Source organism: Mytilus galloprovincialis, chromosome 1 (assembly GCF_965363235.1).
Source record: "Mytilus galloprovincialis chromosome 1, xbMytGall1.hap1.1, whole genome shotgun sequence".
NCBI classification, from domain to species: Eukaryota; Metazoa; Mollusca; class Bivalvia; order Mytilida; family Mytilidae; genus Mytilus; species Mytilus galloprovincialis.
Window position 1 is genome coordinate 125665600 of NC_134838.1, and position 23913 is coordinate 125689512.

Genomic DNA, 23913 nt, shown 5'->3' on the forward strand with positions numbered 1-23913 from the left:
TCCGTTAGAGATTTTGGTTCACCATTGTTGATTTTTAGCCATGGAAAAAACAACAAATTACCAATTTTGACATAAAACTAATAATTTGAAGCCATGTTTGTACAAACAGACATAGTGCCAGTGGCAGTGTGGTATCTTAATCAAATACCAGTCTTTCATATTTTGAAGCAGTATCGCAATTGCATTCTTCAATAATCTTTCAAAGAAATATTTTTCATCTGCATTAGTCAGAAAACTGTGTTTTACATTGGCTAAAATGACCTGTACTCTATTCTTCATTTTCTGTTGAAATTCTCATAGCTTGAGAATTATTCATAGAGATGTGTAGTATAAACTGTTATCTAAGAACTAATGTTTGAAAACTATTATATATGATGGACATCTATTTCATTCTGGTAATCTCTAGAGGTACCTCAGCCATTTATTCTCTGGGTTGAAGCTGTTCTGTTTCATTCATGAAAATCCATGAATGAAATTGTAGACATTTATTGTGGTTTGGTGTAATCTTTAGTTTCCAATTATGAAAATGGATGATCTGTCTATTGAAGAAGACTGTATAATGACCACAAAATGAATGTCAAGAGTTGTTTAAATAAACTCTGTATAGATAACTGTTATATAATAAAAGCTGTTCTAATGGTCATCTGATAAAGATGCAAGATTAAGATAAAGCCACAAGCCTTGAATTTTTTCATAAAAACGACATTACTAGCAGAAAAAAAAAAAATCATCATGTATTTGCAAATTAAATTCCATGCAAAAAACATGCTTTTTGCAGAAACAATTTAGATAAGACAATTAGAAATAAACTGATGGACACAATAGAGCAAACTCTGAATTCATGTCTGGGGGCTGATATGGAAAATAGATCCTCTCATGTGTCATAAATCTCAATTAGGGAAATTACACCAACTTAGTTATATTCTTTATCCAAAGAGAAATAACTCAAAAACAAATTGCTGATAAATGGATGTGTCATATAAAAATGATATGATAAAGAATTTTACGGAATGTGCCAGATTGTAGATTATATATATAATATTGCATAATAAATCAAAGCTCCATTTATATGTAGAATTGACAAGAAAATCATGGTCACTGGAATATATATTTTCTTTTTCAGGAAGTGACGAATGGAAGAATGAATTACCAAGATGTGAAATATACACAGCTATCGAATAAAACAGAAGTATGTTCCAGATGTTGTACTCCACGTAAATTGTTTACCTGTTTCTTCATACTTATTGTAACATTAATTGGACTACTAGTGACATGCTATAGTCATAGCAGTATATGTCATAAACATGATTATCAGAAGGTCCATATTAGACTTACCAAGCGCCGACTACCTCATTGTATTATCATTGGAGCTAGGAAGGCAGGAACAAGAGCGTTACTCACTTATCTTAAAGTTCATCCAGATATTCAAACGGCTCAGTATGAAGTGCATTTTTTTGATAATCAAGAAAATTATGATTTTGGATATGGATGGTATCGAAAGCAAATGCCATACTCATTTCCAGACCAACTGACAATAGAAAAATCACCTGCATATTTTACTGAATCCAGTGTTCCTGGTAGAGTTTATAGTATGAACTCTACCATCAAGATACTACTTATTGTCAGGGACCCAGTACAACGGACTATCTCAGATCAACTACAGCTGAACTTTAAAGGACTGGATATGGGATTGGAAGTGAAACCTTTTGAGGAATTAGTTCTTAATCCTAAAACTGGAAATATTGATATGAACTTTAAACCAGTTCAAAGATCATATTATGATGTTTACATGAAAAATTGGTTGAAATATTTCCCATTGAACCAAATTCACATTGTGGATGGTGATCAGCTGATAGCTGATCCTTATCCTGAGGTCTATAAAGTTGAATCATTCCTTGGATTAAGACATGCAATACCTCAATCGGACTTTGTTTACAATGCTACTAAAGGTTTTTATTGTATAAAAACAGATACAGCATACCAAAAGTGTTTATCAGGGTCAAAAGGTCGCTCTCATCCTCACATACAGAAGGAGGTTATTGAAAAACTTAAAAATGTATTTTGGAAACATAATGAAAATTTCTTTGAACTGGTCAATCAGAGATTTTTTTGGAACAATAAAACCATGTCATCAAAAATTGGTAAATAAAGTAATACCTCATTTCACAACACAGAGCATAAGAAATCAAATTAACATTTATAGTACAGATAAATTTTTTCCCCATAATAATTTATAACTTTTCTGTAAGTAAATCAAACTACTGATTTTGTATTGTTAGTTCATTGAAGACTAAGTACCAATCAGAAAACTTAGTAAAAGATTTTAAAGAGCCACAACATGAAATTTTTTTATATTTTTTTTTATGACAAAAATGTACTCAATATATCGAGTTATGCAATTGTTGAATGTAAAATTATGGCTTCCTGTTATAAGGTTGCTTTATCACAGTTATAAACGTCAGACACTGCATTTTGAATTTTGATGAGCATTGATTTTTTTTAAGTCAGATTTGCCAATATCGTTTGTTTTATAGAAATTTAGATATGCCAAACTTTGCCATTAATTGTTATGATTTTTTTTCTTGCTTAAGTAGACATGTTGTCTCGGTTGGCATTCAGACTGTATTGTTGCTGTCTCCCACTTGTTCTTTTAAATTATAAAACATATTCAATATTTTATTCAATTTTTCTGGCTATAGAAAAAGTTCAGATTCATTGAATTGAAAGCAGATCTTGAACATGTGGAAGATCTGAAGTCATATGAATTCTGAACCTAACCAGAAAATTTTACTGAAGGCAAAAATCACATGTGTTCTTGTTTTTTTTTTTTTAAGAACATGTCAGACTCACTAACTAATAGTATATTTACTGTAAAAAAAACAATTTGATATTGTTCAAAAGTATTATACATATACATGTATATATATATATATCTTGTTCTATGTACCCATGGTTGTACATTTTTTACAAGTAATCTATTTTCATACAATATATATCTTCATATCAGTATCATACAGAATTAGTAGGTAAAAAAAACATATACATGTATTATATAAATCATAGAAATTAGACACATTTGTAAATAGAAGGTGCTGCAATGTGCAAAATTTGTTGTGTATTTTTTACTTACTACATTGTTGATATAGAAAAATGTTAAGAGTTATACATCACTTTTTTACCTGCATATTCTAATTTTTGTCGAGCCTGCAACTTTTGTTGCAGAAAGCTCGACATAGGGATAGTGATCCGGCTTAGCTAACTTCTTAAAAGCTTTATATTTTAGCAGGTGGAAGACCTGGATGCTTCATACTTTGTATATAGATGCCTCATGTTACGAAGTTTTCTGTTGGTCACATGTCCAATGTCCTTGACCTCATTTTCATGGTTCAGTGACCACTTGAAAAAAAGTTCAGATTTTTTTGTAATGTTGAATTCTCTCTAATTATAAGTAATAGGATAACTATATTTGGTATGTGCATACGTTGCAAGGTCCTCATGCCCGTCAGACAGTTTTCACTTGACCTCAACCTCATTTCATGGATCAGTGAACAAGGTTCAGTTTTGGTGGTCAAGTCCATATCTCAGATACTATAAGCACTAGGGCTAGTATATTTGGTGTATGGAAGGACTGTAAGGTGTACATGTCCAACTGGCAGATGTCATCTGACCTTGACTTCATTTTCATGGTTCAGTGGTTATAGTTAAGTTTTCGTGTTTTGGTCTGTTTTCTCATACTTTATGCAATAGGTCTACTATATTTGTTGTATGGAATGATTGTAAGGTGTATCGGTCTAGCAGGCAGATGTCATCTGACCTTGACCTCATTTTCATGGTTCAGTGGTCAAAGTTAAGTTTATGAGTTTTGGCCTTTTTATCTAATATTATATGCCAAAGGTCAACTATATTTGGTGTGTGGAAATATTTTATGATCTATATGTCAGTCCCGCAGGTTTTATTTGACCATGACCTCAATTTCACGGTTCATTGCACAGTGATAAGTTTTTGTGTTTTGGTATATTTTTCTTAAACTATAAGTAATAGGTTAACTATTTTTGTTGTATGGAAGCATTTTTAGCTGTACATGTCTGCCTTGCATGGTTCATCTGACCTTGACCTCATTTTCATGGTTCATTGGTCTTTGTTTAGCTATCTTGGTTAATGTTAAGTTTATGTGACAGTTGAAATAAAGCTTTATACTTACAAAAATTCGTAAGGGTTCCACGGAACCCAGTGTCTCGCCTACGTTTGCTGTTAATCGCAGACTCAACAAAAATGAGGAAAAACATCAATAAAAATTTCCCTCTCCATACTGTCTTTTGATTGAAAGAAGCTTCCAAGTTTGGTAAAAAATCCAGGATAGTTTATGAATCTAATAAATGTTTTACAAACTTTAACTGCAGACTGTATGTAATGTTAACTGGAAGAAAAACTAAGTCCATTTATAAGTAAAATACGTAAAAAGTGAATTTTTTTTTTACAAAATTTACTTCTGAATAATATCTTATGATCAGAAACAAGCTTTTGTCTAAGTTTGGTAGAAATCCAGGATAGTTTAAGAACATTATAAAAATTTTAAAAACTTAAACCACAGAGTGAATGTCTTGTTTCTGGCAAAAAAACTAAGTCCATTTATAAGTAAAACACGGAAAAGTGGAAATTTATTTTTACAAAATTTTCTTCTTGATACTATCTTATGATCATAAACAAGCTTCTGTCCAAGTTTGGTACAAATCAAGGATAGTTTATGAAAGTTATTAAAATTTTAAAAACTTTAACCACAGAGTGAATGTAATGTTTCCTCGCAGAAAAACTAAGTCCATTTATAAGTAAAATACGGAAAAAATGGAATTTTATTTTTACAAAATTTACTTCTGGATACTTTCTTATGATCATAAACAAGCTTCTGTCTAAGTTTGGTAGAAATTCAGTATAGTTTAAGAAAGTTATTAAAATTTCAAAAACTTTAACCACAGAGTGAATATTTGTGGACGCCGCCGACGATGACGACGCCGACGACGACGGAATGTAGGATCGCTTAGTCTCGCTTTTTCGACTAAAGTCGAAGGCTCGACAAAAATGTAGGACTATCAACATAATATCAATGATTAGTAAAGAAAGCGAGACATTTCAGTGTGTGCACTCTTGTTATCACATATTCATTTTTATAATTTTCCCCTAAGACCATACAAAGATTTTTATACTGTCTCAAATCTTTTGTGGCCACATTGTATAAGAAAGGTTGTACTTGTTGTCTGTTAGTTTGTTTTAAGCTTTATATACTGATCTTTCTGAAACACAATAAATGAAAGATGGTATTGAAAATTGGGATTGTGGCTAAACCAATTACATTATGAAAACCAAAAGAGCCTATAAAAGAGGTCATGCTTTTTATGCTCCAGCTAGAAGCATTTTGTTTGTTGGTCGGGTCCGTTCGATCGTTTGTCTGTCTGACTTCAGGTTAATGTTTTTTGTCTTGGTAGTTTTTGATGAAGTTGAAGTCCAATCAACTTGAAACTTTATGCAAATATTTGCTATACTATGATCTTTCTGATTTTTGTTGAGCCTTCGACTTAAGTCGAAAAAGCGAGACATAGCGATCCTACATTCCGTCAGCGGCGGCTGCGTCCACAAATATTCACTCTGTGGTTAAAGTTTTTGAAATTTTAATAACTTTCTTAAACTATCCTTGAATTGTACGAAACTTGGACAGAAGCTTGTTTATGTTCATAAGATAGTATCCAGATATAAATTTTGTAAAAATAAAACTCCATTTTTTCCGTATTTTACTTATAAATGGACTTAGTTTTTTCTGCCAGGAAACATTACATTCACTCTGTGGTTAAAGTTTTTAAAATTTTAATAACTTTCTTAAACTATCCTGGAAATGTACAAAACTTGGCCATAGGCTTGTTTATGATCAGGAGATAGTATCCAGAAGTAAATTTTGTAAAAATAAAATTCCATTTTTTCCGTATTTTACTTATAAATGGACTTATTTTTTCTGCCAGGAAACATTACATTCACTCTGTGGTTAAAGTTTTTAAAATTTTAATAACTTTCTTAAACTATCCTGGAATTGTAAGAAACTTGACCAGAAGCTTGTTTATGATCAGAAGATAGTATCCAGAAGTAAATTTTGTAAAAATAAAATTCCATTTTTTCCGTATTTTACTTATAAATGGACTTATTTTTTTCTGCCAGGAAACATTACATTCACTCTGTGGTTAAAGTTTTTAAAATTTTAATAACTTTCTTAAACTATCCTGGAATTGTAAGAAACTTGACCAGAAGCTTGTTTATGATCAGAAGATAGTATCCAGAAGCTTCTGATAATCAAAAGGTAGTATCGAGAGGAATAATTTTATTGATTTTTTTCATCATTTTTGATGAGTGTGTGATTAACAGCAAAAGTAGGCGAGACACTGGGTTCCTCGGAACCCTTACAAATTTTTAATGTCAAACTAGAGTTTTGACCCTAATTTCGTGGTCCACGTAACATAGAAAATGATAGTGCGAGTGGAGCATCCTTGTTCTATGGACACATTCATGTTTACAATTTTTTCCCAGCTGAAAAATTTTCTCAGAGGGTCTCTGTAAAATAATTCTGTATCTAAAACAGATATAATACCCAAAGATGTTTCAATACTGTGTTTACAGTCCTTTCTAAAATGCTTGGATTCAAATTTCATATGGGGTTCATGCTGTGCTCAGTGTAGACACCTTTTATTAGTTTTAAGCTCGTCTGGAACATGTGATACATAATAATATTTTGGAATCTCCACTGTGTTTGATTGATTCTTGGAATTTCAAGTGTATAAATTATTTGTATCCAAAATTTTGATTTACCAACAAAAATTAAAAACAAGTTGCTTTCTTTAAAAAAAAAAAGGCAACATGTGAACCTGAGACAGCTGATTATCAGCATGCTGCACTCCTCTCTTTTAAGGCATTATTTGTATTGAGTAGTATTTATTTTAAGCAAGCATTACATTTTACCGGTAATATGAATTTTTTATATAAATCCATGTACATCTTTTGTTTTTTGGACATTTTTACACAGTTTAGATATTTGTAGATTTTGAAAATGTTTTTTTCATGTTTTTTTCATTTTTCAAGGTTTTCTATTTGGCACTTTTATAAATTATTAAAGGTTATATTGTTTAAGATATTCATAAATATGTCATATGTATTATTAGCTTAATTTGGATATATGTGAAAATACCTGAACCCTTCACCACAAAATTGCATTGTCCAAATATGGACCAATCATAATAATAATGATATAAAAATAAATTCTTTACGATAAGAGAAGCTAGTTACAACAAACAAATCTTCCGTGAGACCTACACTTACAAATTACTATACAATCAAAAACAGATAACTACTTATATGTAATTTACAATCATACAGTTCAATGTATCATTATAATATGATAAAAGATAAAAAGGTATGTGTTGTAAAAAATAACAAAAATAAAATCAAAATATGACATATAAATCAAAATAATACATTGTAGAAAACAGAAAGTTATCAGGACTGTGTCAAGTGCTTCTTGACACTATATTTAAATGTAAAAGTGTTTATAGAAGTGCAATAGACAACTGCACATATTTGTTATGGAATGAGGAGGTAGGAGGGTTTGATTTTTTTCTGCATTTAAAACATATTTTCTAATGAGTTTACTGAGTTATAATTCTCAGTAATGTGAAACCATGGGGGTTGTGATATATGACAGTATATATTTCTTGTTAGGCAGATCACAGATCTTTTCATTTTATTTTTTAACGTTTGATATATTTTACTGAAAAATGTGTTTGTTTTTCATAATAATGATATTTTAATATCATTTTGTAGACCTTGTTGCTCAAAATCCATCTATGAATTGTAAATTAAAAACTTATTTCTCATAAAAATTACCTTTGATATTCAAGTTTTTAGACATTTCACAGACAATTTTTATGACCTTAAAGTAACATTTCAACTAAGATGGTTTTTTTATTCAGTTCAATGAATATTCTGGGATTATGATGTACAATTACGTTGGCTATAAGTATGCTTACATGTAGGTAAAACTTTGAGCCACTCTACAAAATTATTAATTTTATGATAATAGGTACATTACTTCCTTATATTAATAAATTGAATAATTTGTAAAAGGTTTGGAATATATATTTCTATTTCATGGATGAGGCAAAGACCGCATGTGATCAGGGTAATATTTAGCTTTATTATTTACTCAAATTTTAACGTAAGTTTCATATTTATGTCTATTTTTAAATTTAAAGAAATACAAACCAAAAAGCATAAAACAGCTTGTTTTGTAGAACAGTAAAACAGTAAAATAGAAATTATCGTGCAGGGCTGTATTGCAATCACCATGTGTCTGTCTGATTGTCGCTGTTGTCCAAAGAATAATTTCATCACATTTGCTCAGAAACAACTCAACAGAATAGCTTCATATATGGTCAGCAGCTGCTTCCTTTTTTTGGGAGGGGGTGTCATAAGCACAAAAACACATTCTTGTTTACCCTGACTGCCAGGCATGATGGTGAATGCAATTTGCTTCCATTTTGTCATCCTTTCTTTTGTCAATATTATTTAAAATAAATTGTTTGGTTATCGAGTTTGGGCAATCTTACCTTAAATATTGAGTAATGCAGACATATACATTTTATGAAAGAATTCTATACCTATAGTTGTAAGAATGTTAAGCATAATTGATTATTATTTCATAGATGATTCTTATTATAATAGCAAATGTTATCAAGTTTTATTTCTTTCTTGGGAAGATGGTACTCATGTAATATTAAACTGCAAAACAGGCAATGATACTCATAGGACAAATCCAGTACCTTTTGATATTTCTGTTACCTATCTATTTATATCTTTATACTAAATAGTTTTACTTTTGTCATGTGAGAGGGGCTGCAACATGTGGGACTGTTATATTTCTATGTGGCATTATTAAACATGTTTAATCTTGGATTCACCTTCATTAATTGCCTTGGTTTTAGGTTAACTGCCTACAACGCTTACAGTGCTTTGATTAATATTTGGTAATCGAATTGGTCCACATTGAGGTCTAAAGGGTCTAAAATTGAACATTATTTGATTTCATCAAAAATTGAATTCTTGGGGTTCTATTATATGCTGAATCTAACCATGTATTTAGATTTTGGATGTTGGACCATAATAGGTAAATGTCCAATTTAAAATTTTTAAGATTTTAAGTTTAATTCTTAGACCACATTTATTCTGCATCAGAAACCTATGTTGTGTCAACTATTTAATCACAATCCAAATTCAGAGCTGTATCAAACTTAAATGTTGTGTCCATATTTCCCCCAACTGTTTAGGGTTCGACCTCTGCGGTCGTATAAAGCTGCGCCTTGCAGAGCATCTGGTTAATATTTTGGTATGGTGTGAAAACATGATTTCTCAATGTCATCGTAATAATGGACACATGCTCCAGTGGTCTGTTTTTATGATTTTTTTCTATTTCCCTATACTCATGTGTATTTCCCTTTAAAATAACATTGCAGGCAAGACATTTTGTAGAAAGACAGTATTTTAACCTTCTGCAAAGATTGATCAGTCATGTTATAATCTATGGCTTTTGAACCTATTTGAATGTTTGTTATTTGTTTTCCTTTATTTAATACTCCAGCCAAACTATTAAGCCAACATTTTTATATATTTCAAGATGAGTAATACAACTAATCTATGGATTACAGTTTTGTACACTAATTTTTATATGATATATTTAATTTATGCAGTTGTATGCATATTTTAACTTAATGTTTTGCAGTTTTATGCATATTTAAATTTAATGTCATTCAATTTTATGCATGGATGGTAGCATACTTTCATAGATATGCATATTTGATCAAAAATTTCTGCAATTTTACACATTTGTGCATATTTTGATTGTTATATTAAAATTATATTATACTGCAACGTGTTTGTTATATAAACACAAGGATTTGACCATGGATTATTGTCCAGTAGAATACTTCTGGAATACTATAGAACAACCTGTTGGATACCTATTTCAGTGGTTTCATAGTCCATAATAACAGGAACTATAAAAACAGACAAAATGTAAATCTTTCTTTGAGTTTATTTTCACCACATTTTAATGAATGTCCAAAGACAGGACCATCTTGTCAGTTGTCTTTGTTTCTTTGTTAGTTGTCAGTAGAGACACTAATTATATACCCAGCAAACACCTGTCTGTACTGACTTTATCCTTTGTTTGATTAGGTCAAAGTATGGCCTTCAACACAGAGCCTTGGCTGACACCAAACAGCAAGCTTTTACAGGCTTTAAAATTGGACTAGTGTGAAACCATTTGAACTGGAAAAACAACAGTCTTATTTATATCAAAAACAAGAAACAAGAAACATTTATGAACCACAATGGCACATCAACAAACAACACCACTGAACAGCACCCAAAGAATGATTCATTTATATTGTAATAAAACATATGGAAACAGTGGAATTATCCATTTTTTGGAATGTAAAATTTCTTTGGATGTTTTAAAGGGAAATTCCGCGATTTTTTACTTATCATCTAATTATGTTCATCTTAACATAAAAAACACATTTGCAAAGTTTTAAATTTATATTCCTTCTAATAACGGAGAAAATCAAGTATTTGTAACTTTTTTGGTTGAATTCTCGAGTGGGTCGTGACGTTTTAGCCCGATTTGTTGAATTCTGGGAAAAAATAAAATCTGTTTAACTCTTATAGCTTATCGACAATATACGTAATTAAAAGCGCACAGCTGACGAATGGTCATAGTTATTAACCACAATATAAGAATGAACGAAAATGAATATGCATATACCGTTTTGTATTGATTGAATTAAACTACTATAAAATTATCTCTAGTAAATGTTTTCGAATAAATTCCATTAATTATTGTTAAAAAAAATTTCATAAAATATTTATTGAACATTTTTACTGATATTGAACAGAAAATATTTCAGTTCTATTTACCGTTATTGTTTTGATAATCATTTCAATGCAACTAATGTGTGAGCAAAGTGTGTATATTATTTTGTAAAGGTCACTGTATATTTCTCGGCTTGAGGTCAATTCGTTTACCTTGTAGCTATTTAGCCGCAGGTGTGAGTTCAAGCGTACACAGGTATGAATGTTGTTATTTGGCCATTTGACTTTCTACTCTTTATACTACACTTTCACATAATCTACTCAAAGAAAAGTTTTTCTATATAACTAAATGGTTGTTTGATACATCTGGTTGCAAATTCATTTGCTGTAACTCACATAAATAAATATAAGAAGATGTGGTATGAGTGCCAATAAGTCAACTCTCAATCAAAAAGCCTTTCTCTCTAATGAGAGGGGTAAATATGCTAGATTATAAGATATACTTACTGGGGATGTGATGAGATGATTAAAGCACTAAATTATATGACAATTTTTATACGACCGCAAAAATTTTAATTTTTTGGTCGTATATTGCTATCACGTTGGCGTCGTCGTCGTCCGAATACTTTTAGTTTTCGCACTCTAACTTTAGTAAAAGTGAATAGAAATCAATGAAATTTTAACACAAGGTTTATGACCACAAAAGGAAAGTTGGGATTGATTTTGGGAGTTTTGGTCCCAACATTTTAGGAATTAGGGGCCAAAAAGGGCCCAAATAAGCATTTTCTTGGTTTTCGCACTATAACTTTAGTTTAAGTGAATAGAAATCTATGAAATTTTGACACAAGGTTTATGACCACAAAAGGAAGGTTGGGATTGATTTTGGGAGTTTTGGTTCCAACAGTTTAGGAATTAAGGGCCAAAAAAGGGCCCAAATAAGCATTATTCTTGGTTTTCGCACAATAACTTTAGTATAAGTAAATAGAAATCAATGAAATTTTAACACAAGGTTTATGACCACAAAAGGAAGGTTGGGATTGATTTTTGGAGTTGAGGTCACAACAGTTTATGAATTAGGGGCCAAAAAGGGGCCCAAATAAGCATTATTTTTGGTTTTTGCACCATAACTTTAGTATAAGTAAATAGAAATCTATGAAATTTAAACACAAGGTTTATGACCATAAAAGGAAGGTTGGGTTTGATTTTGGGAGTTTTGGTCCTAACAGTTTAGGAATAAGGGGCCCAAAGGGTCCAAAATTGAACTTTGTGTGATTTCATTAAAAATTGAATAATTGGGGTTCTTTGATATGCCGAATCTAACTATGTATGTAGATTCTTAATTTTTGGTCCCGTTTTCAAATTGGTCTACATTAAGGTCCAAAGGGTCCAAAATTAAAGTTTGATTTTAACAAAAATTAAATTCTTGGGCTTATTTGATATGCTTTATCTAAATATGTACTTTGATTTTTATTATAGGCCCAGTTTTCAAGTTGGTCCAAATCAGGATTCCATATCAAGTATTGTGCAATAGCAAGAAATTTTCAATTGCACAGTATTGCACAATAGCAAGAAATATCTAATTGCACAATATTGTGCAATAGCAATTAATTTTCAATTGGAGTTATCTTTCTTTGTATAGAATAGTAGTTGATAATATATGTTGGAAATTTGCCAGACATGACTATGATGTCATTTTCTATTTTTATTTGCCAATAACTTTATGTAAATAACTTCATTGGAAATTTGCCAATATAAAATGTTGCTGATGAAGCTTTTTTTCCTTATCTTATCTAAAATGTTTTTAGATAATGTATGTTGGACATTTGCCAGACATGACTATGATGTCATTTTCTATTTTTATTTGCCAATAACTTTATGTAAATAACTTCATTGGAAATTTGCCAATATAAAATGTTGCTAATGAAGTTTTTTTTATTGTTTTATACAATAAACAATGTATATTCACTTTTACTACCAACCAATCTTTACCATTCAGTGATAACAAGCACTTTATTTTACATTTTAATATTTTATGATGTATTTAAAAGAGTAGTTATTGTTGCAAACTCCATTAGAAATTTGAATTGATATCAGTTTTGGAAAAAGGGAAACGGGGATGTGAAAAAAAAGGGGGGGGGGGGGTTAAATTTTTCTCATTTCAGATTTCATAAATAAAAAGAAAATTTCTTCAAACATTTTTTTGAGAGGATTAATATTCAACAGCATAGTGAATTGCTCAAAGGCAAAAAAAAACTTTTAAGTGCATTAGACCACATTCATTCTGTGTCAGAAACCTATGCTGTGTCAACTATTTAATTAGATTTAAAAAGTTTGAAGAAGAAATCTTTAATTGATTTGTAAAATCTTGACATTTGTTTTGTGTAAAAAAAACCCATGTAATGTCAAAAATTTGATCACAATCCAAATTCAGAGCTGTATCAGGCTTGAATGTTTTGTCCATACTTGCCCCAACTGTTCAGGGTTCGACCTCTGCGGTCGTATAAAGCTGCGCCCTGCGGAGCACCTGGTTTTTATTGGTATAAATATTGATTTTGTTATCAGTAAATTAAAACCATACTAAATATAACACATATGTACTTTTAAGCTAAATCTTTTGATGCCTGTCTTTTTATTTTGTCCACATCCAGTCTGTTTTTATGCCTCCAGAGAAACGGAGGGGCATTAATTTTACCCTTGTCTGTGTCTGTCTGTCTGTCTGTCTGTCTGTCTGTCTGTCTGTCAGTCCGTCCGTCCGTCCGTCCGTCCGTCCGTCCGTCCGTCCGTCCGTCCGTAAAATTGAGAACTTTTCTAAATTGGTTTCCATTCTCTAAATTAAGTTTGCCTAAACCAAGTTTTATAGATCTTATACTTAATGCTTAATGCCACAAAACTCAGATCAAGTATTAATTTTGGTAGCATCACTTTTCCTATTCTTTAGCTATTTCCCTTAATAACGTTGTATGCAAGCTGGGACATGGACACATTCCCCATTTATTGTTAGATATATTTCTATTTATATCCTTCTGATGAGTTTGCCTAAACCAAGGTTTTATGAATCTTATAGTTAATGCTTAATGCCACAAAACTCAGGTCAAGTATGAATTTTGGTAGCATCACTTTTCCTATTCTTTAGCTATTTCCCTTAATAACGTTGTATACAAGCTGGGACATGGACACATTCCCCATTTATTGTTAAATGTATTTCTATTTGTATCCTTCTGATGAGTTCAGCCTTTTTCAACTGATTCTTATATGTTCCTATGTTGCACTGTTACACCAGTGTCCCAGGTTAGCGGAGGGTTGAGTACTGACAAACATGTTTTACTCTGTCACATTAATTATGTGCCTGTAGTTCAGTGTCATGTCTGTCTTTATTTATTTTTATACGACCGCAAAAATTAAAAAAATTTGGTCATATATATTGTTATCACTTCGGCATATGCATTGGCCCAAGACTGTTGATTTCCGGATAATAACTTAAGTATAAGTAAATAGAAATCAATAAGATTTTAACACAAGGTTTATAACCACTAAAGGAAGGTTGGGATTGATTTTGGGGGTTTTGATCCCAACAGTTTAGGAATTAGGGGCCAAAAAGGGACACAAATAAGCATTTTTATAGGTTTTAGCACAATAACTTTAGTATAAGTAAATAGAAGTCTATAAAATTTAAACACAATGTTTATGGGATTGTTTTTTGGAGTTTTGGTCCCAACAGTTTAGAAATTTTGGGCCTGAAAAGGGGCCAAAATTAAACATTTTGTTTGACTTAATCAAAAATTGACTTATTGGGGTTATGCTATATCTAACCATGTATTTGGATATTGGACCATAATAGGTAAATGTCCAATTTAATTTTTATACAACAGAAAAAAATTTGTGTGTGTGTGTGTGTGGGGGGGGGGGGGGGGGGGGGGTATGGTTCAAATCATCAAGCAACTAGGGACAAAAAAGGGGAAAACAAGGGTTTTTCTGGTTACAGTACAATTTAGAAAATTTAAAAGCAGTGAAGGGGAGGTAATCCAATTAAAATTTAAAGAACACTGTTTTAAATATGTTTGATTACTTGATTACCTCCCTTATACTGCTTGAAAATTATGTATAAAGAAATGATGATTGACTTGAGATGTGTAGCTGTAAACTTATTTATAGAAGTTACTGTTTATTGATATTAATTTTAACCATGACTATTATCATTTTATATTTTAACATTTTATGATGTATTTAAATGAGTAGTTATTGTTGCCAACTCCATTAGAAATTTGAATTGAGACAATTTTTTTAATAAGGAAGCGGGGGAGGTGAAAAAAAATGGGGGCGGGGGGGATAAAATTTTTCTCATTTCAGATTTCAGAAATTAAGAATTTTCTTCAAATGTTTTTTTTGAGGGGATTAATATTCAACAGCATAGTGTATTGCTCAATAGCAAAAAAAAATAAATTTTTAAGTTCATTAGACCACATTCATTCTGTGTCAGAAACCTATGATGTGTCAACTACTTATTCACAATCCAAATTCAGAGCTGTATCAAGCTTGAATGGTGTGTCCATACTTGCCCCAACTGTTCAGGGTTTGACCACTGCGGTCGTACAAAGCTGTGCTCTGCGGAGCATCTGGTTTTAAGTTCTTAGACCACATTCTTTCTGTGTCAACTATTTAATCACAATCCAAATTCAGAGATGTATCAAGCTTGAATTTTGTGTCCATTATACTTGCCCCAACTGTTCAGGGTTTGACCTCTGCGGTCATTTCAAGCTGCACCCTGCATCTGGTTGGTAAATTGTTTTGTCATAAATTAGGCTGTTAGTTTTCCCAATTGCATTGTTTCATATTTTTCATGGCGGGGCCGTTATAGCCAACCATATGGAATGGGAGATTCTCATTGTTGAAGGCTATATCGTTACCTTTAATTTCTTACATCTACTTCACTTGACCTTTGGTGGATAGTTGTCTCATTGGCAATCATACCAAATCTCTTTATACTTATATAACAATATTTAAAATTGAGTGTAAAGAAGAGGCCAATGTGTTAAGGCTGGCATTAGATTAAATGGATGTCAGAGATTAATAGAGGATAGGTACACAATAAAATCTATCCAGATATGCATATTGTTGTGAATTGACTATAGTTTTACTTTATTTATTTTCAGGGTGACGGAATGGCTGCTAAGTATCACCCTCTACCTCAGTACTCTGGAGATACTCAGGATAAGTCATGTTGTTGTGGATTAAGTCATCGTAAAGTTATTCTTGCAACAATAATAGCAGTCCTGGTTGTTATAATTGGTTTATACACTGTGTGTCGACCATCCGATAAACCTGTAGTGAATTACAAAGATATACTCTCAGACAATGATTACAACATGCCCAGACATCGTCTACCTCACTGTATCATCATTGGCATGCGGAAGGGAGGAACTCGTGCTCTACTTCAATTCCTTAATTTGCATCCAAATATTCAGGTTTCTTCAAAAGAGGTTCACTATTTTGATAGGAATGAGCATTTCTTTCAGGGAATAAGTTGGTACCGGAAAAATCTACCTTTAAGTTACGGAGATCAAATCACAATAGAAAAAACTCCTGGTTATTTTCACAGTGATAAATCTCCGGAGAGAATATTTCGAATGAATAGTACTATCAAACTGATATTGCTTGTACGTGATCCAATAGAGAGAGCAATGTCAGACCACCTTCAATTAATGGACAAAAGGTCAAGGATGAATCTGGAAACAACAAGTTTTGAGGAAAAAGTTTTGAAGGATAATGGAGATGTGAATGATAATTACAAACCTATCCAAAGATCTGTTTATTACCAGTTCATGAGACATTGGCTCAGATTTTTTCAGTTGGAGCAGATCATGATTGTGGATGGAAAAAATCTGACTAAGAACCCATTTGAGGTGGCTCAGAAGGTTGAATCTTTCTTGGGTCTGGAGCATAGAATAAGCAAAGACTCATTTGTTTTTGATCGAACAAAGGGGTTTTTCTGTATTAAGAATGAAACAACTGGACATAAATGTCTAAATCGAACAAAAGGTCGGAAACATCCAGAGGTGGATGAAGAGGTACTTGCTAAATTGAAAGAATATTTTGAGCCTTACAATAAAATCTTCTTTGAACAAATCGGACAGAAATTTGACTGGTGAATGCTTTTGTTTTCATTTGAAATCAGCCTTCATGATTTATCTTGTTAAGTTTGATAATAATTTTAATTAGGGTCGGATGAGAACGGGTTTCAGCAGTTATACATTCTTTTCTAGTTGAATATTTAAGTTATTCATTGGATTATATATGGATTATCATAATTTGATTGGTTCTTACTGTTCAAAATATAATACTCTGCAATGTGAATTTTTTTATTTAATCTTTTATTCTATGAAACATTTTTAAAGACTATAGTATGCTAAGAACATTTTTATGCAAATTATTACTTGAGTTTATCTCAAGTTGACAAATATTGCAAGGCAGGCATAGGTGTTACTTTTGCAGATTTTTGTTAGCACCTAAGGTTATGTTTTTTATTAGGAGCATATAAAGATGAATACTTATGATAGGCTAATGTATTTTAGTATGTAGTAGCATTGGCATTTTAAATTCAATGTGTAGTCCCCCTCATGCTTTTATTTTTTTGTATTGTTCAAATAGTATTTTACCAGTGTTGTGAATATGAAAGGTAGCCTAGGGACCAATTCTAGATGTCCATCCATCTGACAAGAAGATCCTGGGTAAAAACTCTAGTTGAGAGGGAATGATTTTATTTTTGGTTTGCAACTTTATATAAATGTTGAGATGCAGCATGTAAGCTACTTTCACATCTGTTATGCAGCCACTTCCTGTTTGCTGATAGTAAGAAATTTTACAACACTGATTGTTCATGGAAAATGTCTGTCCATTAAAGCAGGTGCTCAATATGGACTACTATTTTGTATGTACAATGAACCTGTGAAGTACAGGGAACTGGAATGTAACCTTAAGATGAGGAGTTGAGGACATAAAATAACGTACCGACATAAGCCATAAATGTGATTATCAATTTATTTGCAGTATCACTTTTACTTTTGATTAAGTTTATTTTCATTGGGTGCATTTTGTATTTAACACCAGTATGTTTTTAGATAATTCTTAATAAAATTTACCACATTGAGGACAAATTTTTTAAAAATTTGAAATAGTTGATCTAACTTTTGATGCTGCTTTTAACTACACTCAATTAAATTGTTTCTATGTTCTTTATGTTATAAATGTATATGTAAATATTTTTTTTTATCTGCTCATTTTTTGTTGTTGAATCCCAATTTTCAGGTAAATGTGATGCATTTTGTTGAACATTATCAGCAATGTTGTCAAAGTTTTAAAGTAATTATATTTATAGTAGGAATTTTAGGTTTGAATATTAATATGTATACATTATAGGTTGTATTGTAGTTGTAGTCAAGATTGTACTGTTGTACAAATATATTATTTTTTGTTATATCAAATACAGCTGACTATCATAATCATAAACTCTGAAGGATTGAAATATTATGATTTTGAGGTCGATAGTTCCGAGTCAAGGTCACTATTATAAAATATAGAATAAAATTGGAAAGTGATTTTCAGATGGTAATTTGTGCAGTTCTTGCTTAATTTGAATAACACTTAGGGAGCTACCATTTGATTTTTATGGGGGGGGGGGGGGGGGGGCTAGGATGAAATTTGAAAAAAATAGGCAGGACAGGAGTTTTAAGTAAAAAAAAAAGGCAGGATGAGACATTTTGCAAAAAAAAAAGGCAGGATGACAATTTAGGTAAAAAAAGTCAGGATAAACTAATAAAAAAAAAGGCAGGACTGAATAGAGTGAAAAATAAAAAGGCAGGACAGAGATAGCAACTAAAAAAAAATGCAGGACAAAATTTTTCATCCTAGCCCCCCCCCATAAAAATCAAATGGTAGCTCCCTTATTTAGGTAAATGGAACACTAATAATATTGATTTTGAGGTGAAGGTAAATGTTACTGAAACAATGTTTTTGTTTGTTGGAAAAGTGGTTTGATACTGTGGATTCATTTATTTTCTTGGGTACCAATTTTCGTGGATTGATGAAAACTTGCATGTTTGTGGATATTTAATTTCATGGTTTTGCTAATGTCTGTAAACAAGCCTATAGAAAATGTGTTATTCGTTGAACATTTAAATTCGTAGTTCACCTGTAACCACGAAATCAACGAAAATTGGTATTTAACGAAAAATGATGAATCCACAGTAATATACAAACTTGACAAATAATTGGTGTGTTTAGATAACTACAGGTTTGATCTATTGATAGTCAGCTGCATTACTATATCACCATCCTTTATAAGGCATTTGATATTATACTTGTATTTTCATGAGTATTATGAGAGTTTTCTATGAAAATGTTATAAATTATTATTATTCAGGTAAAACAGACTAATTAATAAATGTGTTCCTCATGTAGTTGAAACTTATATTTCTCAGCAATCAAATATTCAAATAGTTTTGGGGAAATATAATCTGGTTTAATTTTTGGTGTCTTTCAATCCACCATTAACACTTTTGTCTATTTTCTGGCAGCAAGTTTTTATTGGTGAAGGCAGCTAAAGTGCCTAGAGAGAATCACAAGCTTTGACAGGAAAACTGGCAATTCTGGTCAATAAATATTGGAGTAGAACGCACCTGCAACATACAAGGCTCAAACTCACAACCTCAGTGTTGACAGGCTAAAAGTACAATAGAAGAACTATTTAGACTACTTGAACACCAAGGCTATTGAGAAATCTGCATTACTTCAAGAATTTATTTTGAGTCAACATTCACTAATCTAATCTAATACAAAGATAACAAACTGATCGCTGAGCAACCAAAATAAAACAGAAAGGAACTCAGATGCTTTAGCAGGGTCTTAAGTTCTGGCTCTGCTTCTTACCTTTTACATAGGTAGTCTAGTGTAAAGGTTCAGTGTTCATCTTTTACATTTATAATTCATTAAATTGAATCATTTGTTATGCTGCAAAAGTTAATATTTCAACTAGTCCTTGGTGCTCATTTTTCGCTGTAGAGAAAGGTAAAAAGCAGCTGTATCTAGGATATTTCTTACTTAAAGTCAATGATATCGATGGGTCAGTATCCTTAATGCATCTCAAATTAGGGAGCTAAACCATGTAGATAAAAAAAACTCTGAACAGTGATATTGTACATGTTTCAATATCTAAGAAATGACTGAGCTAAACCATGTGTGCTGATTAAACAAGTAAAACTACTGCTCACTGATGATACCCCCGCCGCAAGTGGATAATATTAAATAGTGTAAAAATATGTAAGTGTTCCGTGAACAGAAAGTTGTTAAGTGATGAATCTGTAAAGGCATCACATGGTATAGCTGACTTATATAAACCCTGAAACCAAATTTCAGAAATCCTTGTATTATAGTTCATGAGAAAAATGTGACGAAAACTTTGCACTTGGCTATCATGTGTAAAATGATACAAGTGTTCGGTAAACAGGAAGATGTCAAGTGATGAATCTGAAAACGCATCACATAGTATAGCTGACATATATAAACTCTGAAACCAAATTTCAGAAATCCTTGTATTTTAGTTCCTGAGAAAAATGTGACAAAAAATATTCATGGGACGGACAGACCGACAGATGGACTGACAGACAGACAGGGGTAAAACAGTATACCCCTCTTTTTCAAAGTGGGGGTATAAATAGCAGAGGATCATAGAATAAAAGTGTAACAAGAGTGCAAACGCTGAAATGTCTCGCCTTCTCTACTATTCATTGATATTATGTTGATAGTCCTAAATATAAAGCTGTATTACAACTGTCACATAAACTTAACATAATCAAGAAAACTAAACATTGACTAATGAACCATGATAATAAGGTCAAGGTCAGATGAACCATGCCAGGCACATTTCTTCCATACAACAAATATAGTTGACCTATTGCTTATAGCTTTAAGAAAAACAGACCAAAACACCAAAACTTAACACTGAGCAATGAACCGTGAAAATGAGGTCAAGGGCAAATAAAACCTGTGTGACTGACATGTAGATCATAAAATATTTCCATACACCAAATATAATTCACCTATTGCATATAGTATTAGAAAAAAAGACCCAAACTCAAAAACTTAACTTTCATCGCTGAACCATTAAAATGAGGTCAAGGTCAGATGACACCTGCCAGCTAGACATGTTCACCTTACAATCATTCCATACACCAAATATAGTAGACCTATAGCATACAGTATAAGAAAAACAGACTAAAACACAAAAACGTAACTATAACCACTGAACCATGAAAATGGGGTCAAGGTCAGATGACACCTGCCAGTTTGACATGTACACCTTACAGTCTTTCCATACACCAAATATACTAGACCTATTGCTTATAGTATCTGAGATATGGACTTGACCACCAAAACTTAACCTTGTTCACTGATCCATGAAATGAGGTCGAGGTCAAGTTAAAACTTTCTGACAGGCATGAGGATATTGCAAGGTACGCACATATCAAATATATTTATTACATTACTTACAATAAGAGAGAATTTAACATTACAAAAATTTTAACTTTTTTTTCCAGTATTCACTGAACCATGAAAATGAGGTCAAGGACATTGGACATGTGACTGACAGAAACTTTGTAACATGAGGCATCCATATACAAAGTATGAAGCATCCAGGTCTTCCACCTTCTAAAATATAAAGCTTTTAAGAAGTTAGCTAACATCGCCGCCGCTGCCAGATCACTATCCCTATGTCGAGCTTTCTGCGACAAAAACTATGCAAAGAATTAAATTTCAAAGAACTTGTAGAACAGTTAACCTATACATTCTGGAATCTTAATTTTCAATCTTGTATCAATTACCGGTATGAGCTAATTCACAAGCATGTTTTAGGTGTGTTTGGTTTGTAAATATCATTTCAATCAATTAACTTTGTTCATTTACAACTAAATTATGTACATGTGTAATTCTATACTGTAAGCAGTAATTAACAATGATTTAATCTATTTTATCAACAACTAAAACAGTTTCATATCCTTATTATATGTCTTAACATATATAAATAAAGATATCAATATCCTTGAATTTGTTATAAATGAACAGACAACAGAAGTCTGAGGTTATTGATTGAAACAAAAAAATGACAATTCAAAGAAACCTAAAACATTCTTGTAAATTAGATAATAATTAAACATACACTACATGTTAAATATAGATTGAACAAGTGAAACTGCGAGCTACTGCTCACTGATGATACCCCCGCCGCAAGTGGATAATATTAATAGTGTAAAAATATGCAAGTGTTCGGTAAACAGGAAGTTGTCGAGTGATGAATCTGAAAACGCATCACACGGTATAGCTGACTTATAAAAATCCTGAAACCAAATTTCAGAAATCCTTGTATTGTAGTTCCTGAGAAAAATGTGACGAAAATTTTTAACTTGGTTATCATGTGTAAAATCATACAAGTGTTCGGTAAACAGGACGTAGTCGAGTGATGAATCTGAAAACGCATCACACGGTATAGCTGACTTATATAAATCCTGAAACCAAATTTCAGAAATCCTTGTATTGTAGTTCCTGAGAAAAATGTGACGAAAATTTTCAACTTGGCTATCATGTGTAAAATCATACAAGTGTTCGGTAAACAGGAAGTTGTCGAGTGATGAATCTGAAAACGCATCACACGGTATAGCTGACTTATATAAATCCTGAAACCAAATTTCAGAAATCCTTGTACTGTAGTTCCTGAGAAAAATGTGACGAAAATTTTCAACTTGGCTATCATGTGTAAAATCAGACAATATATAAATGTTGATACCAAATTACAGAAAGGGTGGATGTGTAGTTCCTGAGAAAAATGTGACGAAAGTTTCATGGGACGGACTGACTGACGGACGGACTGACGGACGGACGGACTGACAGACAGAGGTAAAACAGTTTACCCCCCCTTTTTTAAAGCGGGGGTATAAAAACTATTTTCAAACTGTCTTTTAAAACTGGTTTCACTATGCTTATATACTGTCTATTCTTTTGATTAGTTCTCTGTGATTGATTTTTCCCAAAGGAAGGTAGTAGCTTTGTGTATAATGATTTCATGGTTCAGCTAGCAAGCGAGCAAACCAATGATACTACCTTTGCCTACACACTCAAGTGAATGTGCTGTAAATGGAAACATAACTTTGCGGTCCAATAACACACTCGGCCACCATGACATTAATAAACCAATGCACCAAACATAGAATGATTGATATAAATAACCAACAAAATAATCCACACATAAAGTATACATACACTGTTAACACAGAGAAATGTCTTGCCTATTTGTTATTTTGATAAGGCAAATGTTAAAATTGAAATAGCAACACTATGAATATGTCAAAATCAATAAATCAACAGAACATGACTGAAGGTCAAGGCCAAATAATCTCCATGGAAATGAGATATGCCATTGCTTATACAACTGCATACCAAATATCATTGACCTACCACTAGTGGTTCACCATAAATTAGACCTAATTACAAACTAATACATTGTTGACATCACAGACGCTATTTCAATGTCTCTCTTTTTGAATCAGTAGTCAAACATAGATACTCTTTGGTTGAGAGTTTTCTCATAGGAAATAGTATAACATCTCCAAATTTTATATTTCATAGTGCCTGAACTTAACTTACCACACCAGAATACACAAACATAAAATGATTAACTAAATAAACTATTTCAAATAACCTATTCATATGCAGAATTGAAGGGAAGTATGAAATAAACCCACTCTGAAATAACCTATACATATGCAGAATTGAAGGGTAGTATAAAATAAACACACTCTGAAATAACCTATATATATATATATATACAGAATTGAAGGGTAGTATGAAAGAAACACACTCTGAAATAACCTATACATATACAGAATTGAAGGGTAGTATGAAATAAACACACTCTGAAATAACCTATACATATACAGAATTGAAGGGTAGTATGAAATAAACACACTC

General features: G+C 31.9%; 2 protein-coding genes across 8 annotated transcripts in view; both read left to right on the forward strand.

Annotated features, from left to right (window-relative positions):
- Positions 1-19352, forward strand: part of LOC143057663 (heparan sulfate glucosamine 3-O-sulfotransferase 1-like) — an 88815-nt gene extending 69463 nt beyond the window's left edge. For 4 of the 7 annotated variants that reach the window (XM_076231041.1, XM_076231048.1, XM_076231055.1 and 1 more), the window contains exon 3: positions 16050-19352. In XM_076231041.1, the coding sequence (XP_076087156.1) occupies positions 16050-17045 (996 nt within the window). In that variant the 3' untranslated portion in view covers positions 17046-19352. Of the gene's footprint in view, positions 1-1123; positions 1190-16049 lie in introns of all 7 variants that reach the window. The other 3 variants (XM_076231021.1, XM_076231029.1, XM_076231034.1) reach the window with 1 other exon arrangement.
- Positions 1196-9957, forward strand: LOC143057767 (heparan sulfate glucosamine 3-O-sulfotransferase 1-like; the record flags this gene model as incomplete). Its single annotated transcript, XM_076231160.1, has 1 exon — positions 1196-9957. A coding segment is annotated over one exon (954 nt), but the record flags the coding sequence as incomplete, so codon positions are not given.
- Positions 19353-23913: the final 4561 nt, after the last annotated feature.